This window comes from Patagioenas fasciata, chromosome 9, assembly GCF_037038585.1.
Source record: "Patagioenas fasciata isolate bPatFas1 chromosome 9, bPatFas1.hap1, whole genome shotgun sequence".
NCBI lineage: Eukaryota > Metazoa > Chordata > Aves > Columbiformes > Columbidae > Patagioenas > Patagioenas fasciata.
The window spans coordinates 6,286,757-6,293,684 of NC_092528.1; the positions used below are offsets into that span (position 1 = coordinate 6,286,757).

Below are 6,928 nucleotides of genomic sequence, written 5' to 3' on the forward strand. Positions count from 1 at the left end.
AGCAGCATGGAGGAAGTTCAGAGAGGCTGGTGGGCTGTTTTGGCCCATGGCAATGACCGGTCCTGGGTGCCGGCAGGAGCAAACCCTGTGGGAAACCAGCACCTTTGGGGCGAGCAGGATGTCAGCGAGAGTGAAGAAGACTGAAAAAGTGCAGCATGGGAAAGGAAAACGGAGATAAAAAGGCAAAAATAAATGGCACAGGTGACCGGGGACTTTCTAGAGCTGCTGGGCCTCGTGCAGAGAGGTTGAAATGCATTTATTGCAAAGGGATTTGAGAGATCTGGAGGGGCGTCCCCGTTGTTTCTTGGTGCTTCAGTTCCCCTTCTCCACAGGGCAGTGCAGCCCCTTTCTGGAAGGAGCCAAAGGAGAAGTTCAGGGGCACAAATATTCACAAAATGGGACTCATTTTCCAGGGGTGTGCAGGGGAAAGCAAGCTCAGAGAAGTGGTGGTTTATTAACCGTTTTATTTTCACTTGCACTGCTACGGTCCCTCTCAAAAACGTAGGGTGTAAAGATTGTGTGAGAAAAACACAGGTTAGTGAAAAGACAGTGGTTTGGGCTTCTCTTTGTTAGCAACTCCCGTCAGCCATCCTCTGCTATACATTTACATTACACTTGCCTCAGAGGCTTCACCCCAGTCCAAAACCCGTTGTGTTTGCGACTTTTCTGGCATGGGCAGCTGCCAACAGCGCCAAGAGGTGCAGAGACTAAATCCCTTCCAGGAGGCCACGGATCTCTTTAGGAACTTTTCCCTTAGAAAAGCTCACTGGGAAGGCCTGTGATTCGATTTGATTCAGGAAGGTTTGGTCCATGAGCACCTATAAAGAAGCAGAACTGAGGCAGAAGTGGCCTTAATGTCACTGGAGGCTACGTCGGATGGATAGCCACCACCATTCTGCACGTGCTCCTTTGTGTCCCAAGGGAGGAGGGATGGTGGTTATGAAAAGATCTGTCTTTCTCCTACAAAACCAGCTACTGGCATGGGTGGTGACTGTATTTTGGCCCCGGGATGGAGAGGACTGGAAGGGTCACCCCCCTCCTCCTTATGCCACGTCACACAACGTCCTCAGACTGTGTGAAATCCCTCAGCTCTGCATTTTGGATCAGGTCCTCGTACGTGGTGGGGCAGTAGGCTTTGTACAGCTTTTCAACCAGCGTGTTGCTGCCCGCCACCACGGCTCTCCGGTTGCGGTTCATGAAGTTCCACAAGTGGAGCGCGTAGGAGTGGTTGAAATTGGGGCTTTTGTCCCACACCTCGTAATACCGGCCCCAGGCTGGGTACGGGATGGGGTAGAAACGCTGGGGATTGAGGAAGGAGATGTTCCGGCAGCTGTGGTCCTCGGTGCCTTTGAAATCCGTCAGATTGCAGATGGCTTTGAGCATCCTTGTCATTAAAAAGGGCCCCTGGTTCCCCCAGATGTTCCCGTTGTACTTGAGAACAAAGTTCTCCATGCAGTCCCAGATGAACTTGTGGTGGGCAGGGAAGCCGAAGATCCCGTTGCTGGAAAAGCGCGATTTCTGCGCCGCTAGGAAGCTTTCCTCGGGGATGGGCCTGATGGAGATGACGTCTGTGTCCATGTAGATGCCCCCGTACTTCCAGATGAGCGCCAGTCTGCTGGCGTCCGAGCTGATGTGGACCCAGTTCTTCTCCTGCTCCGGGACTACCTGCAGAGTTGGAAAGGTGAGACAGCGATGCCGTTGGCAGAGAATGGACCACATCCATCCTTTGGATGCAAATGGCCCCATAAAACCACACCTGCAAATGTCCCTGCCCACCCTTTCTTCCTCCAGCCATTGAATTTTACTGAAATAAGATAAGGGGGCAGTGCAGAGCAATGCTCTGTTAATATAAATGAGTGCAGGAACATTTAATGGATGCTCTGATGGAACCTATGACGTTAAATCAATGATACCATGAATCATTGCTGGCTATTTCAGTGAGACACAACCCACTGAACACACTCCTGGCTCTTTGAAATAGGCTGGAGGGATTTTTTGGTGCTGTTGGTATTTGAAGTAATTTTTTTCATGGAATCACAGAATCACAGAATTGACTGGGTTGGAAAAGACCTCAGAGATCATCAAGTCCAACCCTTGGTCCAACTCCGGTCCATTGACCAGATCATGGCACTAGGTGCCATGTCCAATCTCAGCAGAAGGAAGAGTTTGGAGGAAATATTCCTGCCCTGCCCAGAGATGGAGCCAAACAGATTTGACAAAAGCTGCTTGCAAGCAGTTCGCCAGGAACTTGTGCTCAGGGTGGAGCTCACGAGATGCCGCGTTGGGTTTGCACATTGCAAAACTGAAATTGCTCCTGTGTCTTATCTACTGCAGGCTCCGTCGGTGTGCGGCAGCATTAACAAACACCCAGATGACTCGGGCAGCACATTTTGTTCAGCCAGCTTCTGTCGAGAAACATTACTAAGCGATGTTTTATCAAAACACGTTTGCAATCTATTTTTACCAATGGTTCCTTTGCCAAAAAGCCGATTCTCCAGATAGGGAGGGGAAACGCTGATAGTATGTTCAACAAACAGATAGATGAATACACTGCAAAACATGTCAAAAATGAATCTATTCTGAACCAAAAAATTCAAAGTGACTAATTTCACATAGCCAGGCTTGCACTCCTCCATTCTTTTTAAGCCTACTTCAGACCATCTATAACTATTTTCCAATTTCTCCATTTTGCCCTTATTATAACTCTCACCTCATTGTACCATTGGAGCAGAGGGGTCTCCTGGAAGATGGTTTCCATCTGGAGAGGAAAAATGAAGACATTCTTCATAGAAGACAAAAGCGAGAAGGCTGCGTAGCTGGAGTTCAAGTCGAAGGCCGTGTCGTTTGTAAGTCCCTTCATGAACAGGATGATGGGCCGGTCCTGGTAGATCCTGGCAGCAGACTCCACCGAGCAGGACACCAGTGGAGGTGGCTCCAGCCGCTCCGTTGTCTCCAGAAAGATGATGCTTTTGCCAAGGTTCAAGACCTGCTCGGGTGTCAGGAAGTGCTTGGACATAGGCATGTAGGAGAAGAAGCAGCTGGACAGCAGGGAGATCTCGTACAAAATGCCCGAGACAAAGAAGAAGCAGAGGCATATCTGGATTTTCTTCAACATTCTTGCTTTCCCTGGGCCTTTGGGGACATGCCTTGGACATGGATGCTAAGGAGAGACAAGGAAAAGCAAAAATAAATGCCAGTGTTATTACTCAGCAGGACTGGGAAATGGTAGGACATGGCTTTGAACAGCGTAGAGTGAAGGGCAGTTTGGTGAAGCTCATGTCTTCACCCCAGGAGACAAGTCCGGCAAGATGCCCCATGGTGCAGAGAGCTCTGCCCTAGGGGGTGAAGTGCTGGGGTGACACCTCCTCACCCCCAGCCAGGCAGGGGGGACCTGGAGAGGTCTTGACGAAGGGACACACAATTATGTCTCATTGGGTTGGCAGAGAGAGAAGGACCAAGGAGAGCAAGGTGAGACAGATGACCTCTCCCATGCCAAGGCAAGGACCCCCAACTCCATCCCTGGGACAGGCTGGTGGAGCAAACTGTTCCCCAGCACTGCAGCATCATGGCAACACGTGCTTGTCCACGAGCAGGAGATGTCCAGGGGATCTGAAGAGCAAAATGTGCCGAAGGGGACTGTGAGGGGAAGGTCATGATTAGAGTTTGGGATGTGTCAGTCGAAGTTAAAGCATTAGCATAGAGGCATCAAAGTCTTCTTCCCAATCTGCCCCTTCTGCTCACTCTTAACCCTGAAGGCCATGAGGGACTCAGGTCTTGCAGGGTTGGAAGCTGCAGAAGGACCAGAAGCAGATGTCAGGATAGGAAGCAGATGGTTTTGTACAAGCATGGAACTAGGACCTACCTGGATTATCGCTCTGACAAATCCACGTTTCCATCTTGTTTGCTTGCCATGACGGTGGCAAGCAGGCTTCTTTGAAGCCCAGCTCCCTGGTGAAGACACCCAGACCGTCTGGACCATGCAAAGGGCTTTCTGAAGGCAGGAGACTGATGCACAGAGGAAAACTGGCTCCGCTGTTGGCTGAATCTCAGTCCCAGAAACAGTTTGGGGCCAATGGGACCCACCTAAAAGGGCAAAGAAGGGGCAGGTTTTAGGTGAGAGCCATCTCATGCCTACATCAACCCAGCTCCTCATTCCTGGTGTCACCACGACATGAGCGCAGTGAGTTCCTGCCGGTAAGAGGCAGGATTGAATCTTATCTTCATTGCACTCTTTGACAGGCTCATGATGCAAGGAAATTCCCTCCCAAGATGCCACCTGGTTGCATTTGGGCAACCACATTTGGTCTGCAGAGACCATGAACCAGGGGCCAGCAGAGGGGAGACACTTTGAGCGACAACCCCATGTCCAAGCAACCCCTGGAAGTGTTTAAAGCTCAATTAATTAAAGGGAATGGGAGGAAATATGGCTCTGTGTGCTCAGTTAATTAATGAGGCACTTTACCATGTCGCCCAACCAGAATATAGATAAGCCCACAATTAACAAACCCTGTGGAAATTCCCCTGCAAGTGCTTGAAGCCCTGGCAGCTCCTTATCCATTTCTCAGAGCTAGATCCCATTGAATAAAATACCAAAGCGATGCCTATTCCCATCAGTACAGCTTTCCATGCTGCATAGCCCATTTTTGTTGTTTTTCATCGCCACGGCACCGAGTTTCTCATTATATCCCAGGTTCCTGTGACAGCAGGGGAGAAGATGCCAGGGGTGACATGGGTGACAACGCTACTGCCACCAGGCACCTGTGTGGCTGTGGGTACAATCTGTTAGACAGAGCCAGCAGGTTTCCAGCCTGCAGAGGAGGGAATGCTGCTTTTTTGTTAGTGGTATTAGTGTTTTTCCCTTGTTTTCCCCGCTTTCTTGTGTTGCCCCAGCGCTTTGCAGAGGAGCCGCTGCTGCGAGAGGCAGCACCCTGCACCCGGGCCTCCCTGCAGATATCAGATTCGAACGGAAGACGGAGAATGGAGAGTAAATACAAGCAGTTTGGAAATGACTTGTTCTCAGTCCTGGAGATAAAGCAGGCCAGGTGCAGCGTGAAAGCCTGGTGCTGAGCCCAGCAGCAGAAGCAAGATGAAAATAAACCACATTAACTCCAACTACAAAATTTCCTCCCACGTTCACCTCCTGCCTTTCTCAGCCACACACTTCCGACTCAACTCCAGCCACTTGAAAGTAAAACAGAAGGAAAAAGTTGCCTCCTGGCAGCTCCCTCACCAATCTCAGCTTGGCCAGATTTTTAGGCTTATTTTTTATTCCCCATTCCCAAACTGTGCCTGACTCTGTGTCTGTGCTGCTCCAGTGCAGCCCAGGGACTGCAGCTCCTTTGCAATTGTTCAATCTCAATGCCACTCTCTTGGCAATGTTTGCTTGGAGTGGAAAACCTGGGCTTTGCTTTGATTAGAAATGGGACCATCAGAACGTTCCCATTACCAGATTAATATTTCTTCTTTGATGGCCTAAAGATTTGATGTCTCAGGTCTTTATGAGCAGCCTAGCAAAGCCGCGCTCGCAGTAGTCGTTCAAATTTAAACTAGTCCGAGAGGCATTTTATTTGCAAATTGTGGGGAGAGAATAAGTAGACACTCCAACAGATACCAGCTCTGTGTATGACACTGTGAAGAGAAATGCGAATCTTCATCGTCTCATTCTGGGAAATTGTTTTGCTTGGTTGGTTTTCCAAAACCCCTATGTGGCGAGTTATGAATTCTCATCACATTTGACCTGGAGGCTGCTGTTATCAAAATGTTCACTTCCCTGCTCAAGTTAAAAGGACTGCAGAACCGAATGTTAAAAATAAATCCCAGCCATTGAATAGATTACCCTGCTGAGTGGGTTGCTTTTCGGGATGCAGCAGACGGCATGCTGGCTTGATGGCTCATCTTGTAAAGATATTTCTTTTCCCGGGGCAATTTCAGCATTTCAAGTGCAGGATGAAAATGGGTGGGAGACTACAAGAGAGATGACTAGAAATGCAGGCGCTACAGCTCCGTTACTGCTGCGTGATAATTCCTCCCAGGTGCCTGTGAGACACGTGTGGCAGGAAGGCAGGGTGGGATTTTTTCAGTAAATGCTACCAAATGGGGTAAATCAACCCGCCAGGGTGCTGTGGACACCCCCAAAATGTCACAGCCTGGGGTCCCTGCGGTGACACATGTGGGGCACAACCAGCCCCACAGGGACTTGGGGCACCGGCTCAGCTTGCACAGAGACTAAGTCCCCGCCTCATTTGCCAAATGGAGCTTTTTTAATACAAAAAAACAGCACCTGCAGCTTTCAGTTTGCACAGCCCTTTAGTTCAGATCTGATTGGAGTTTCAGACTATATGAAGCAAGGCTCCTGCATTACGAATTAACAAGTGATACACACATCACGGTCCTCCGGCAATGCCAAACTCTGCTGCCACTGAATCCTCATCCCCACGGCCCCTGGGGATCCCTCAAATTCAATTCGGATTCAAGAGAGAGGCTCCCATCCTCTCGTCTTTCTTCCAAGGACCAGTTGGGTTTGCATTTGGATCTGCATCCATCAGCTGGGTGACTGTCGGTATTTCTCCTGGCAGGGAATGACCCCAGGGTGGTTTGTAAAATGCACGGTACTGCTTGAACCTACACAGGTTTACTTTCATGTTTTTACAGAGTCTGCACAAGTAAATTACAGCTACAATCAAGTTAGCACACGTGCGTGCACTTATTCATAGAATCATTTAGGTTGGAAGAGACCCTCTAAGCCAACGTCCTTCCAGATTTAACACCAGGCGCGTTTGGAAACCTTTTGCAAATGGAAAACCTGCAGAAGGATATATCGTATTAATTGCAGACTTTAATTAGCGTAACTCACACAAGCAAAGGGACTTCTTACTGTGTCACTTCTCCCCTGCTTTCCGATTCCCCGACCTGGCAAGTTGAGAGATAA

General features: G+C 49.4%; 1 protein-coding gene across 1 annotated transcript; it reads right to left on the reverse strand.

The window, feature by feature from the left end:
• Window positions 1-550: 550 nt before the first annotated feature.
• Window positions 551-3,979, reverse strand: A4GNT (alpha-1,4-N-acetylglucosaminyltransferase). The gene is made up of 3 exons (XM_065844913.2): window positions 3,863-3,979; window positions 2,711-3,160; window positions 551-1,665 (listed from the first exon to the last, which is right to left on the reverse strand). The coding sequence occupies exons 1-3, from the start codon at window positions 3,977-3,979 to the stop codon at window positions 1,054-1,056; spliced, it is 1,179 nt and encodes a 392-aa protein (XP_065700985.1). The 3' UTR covers window positions 551-1,053.
• Between the last annotated feature and the right edge of the window lie 2,949 nt (window positions 3,980-6,928).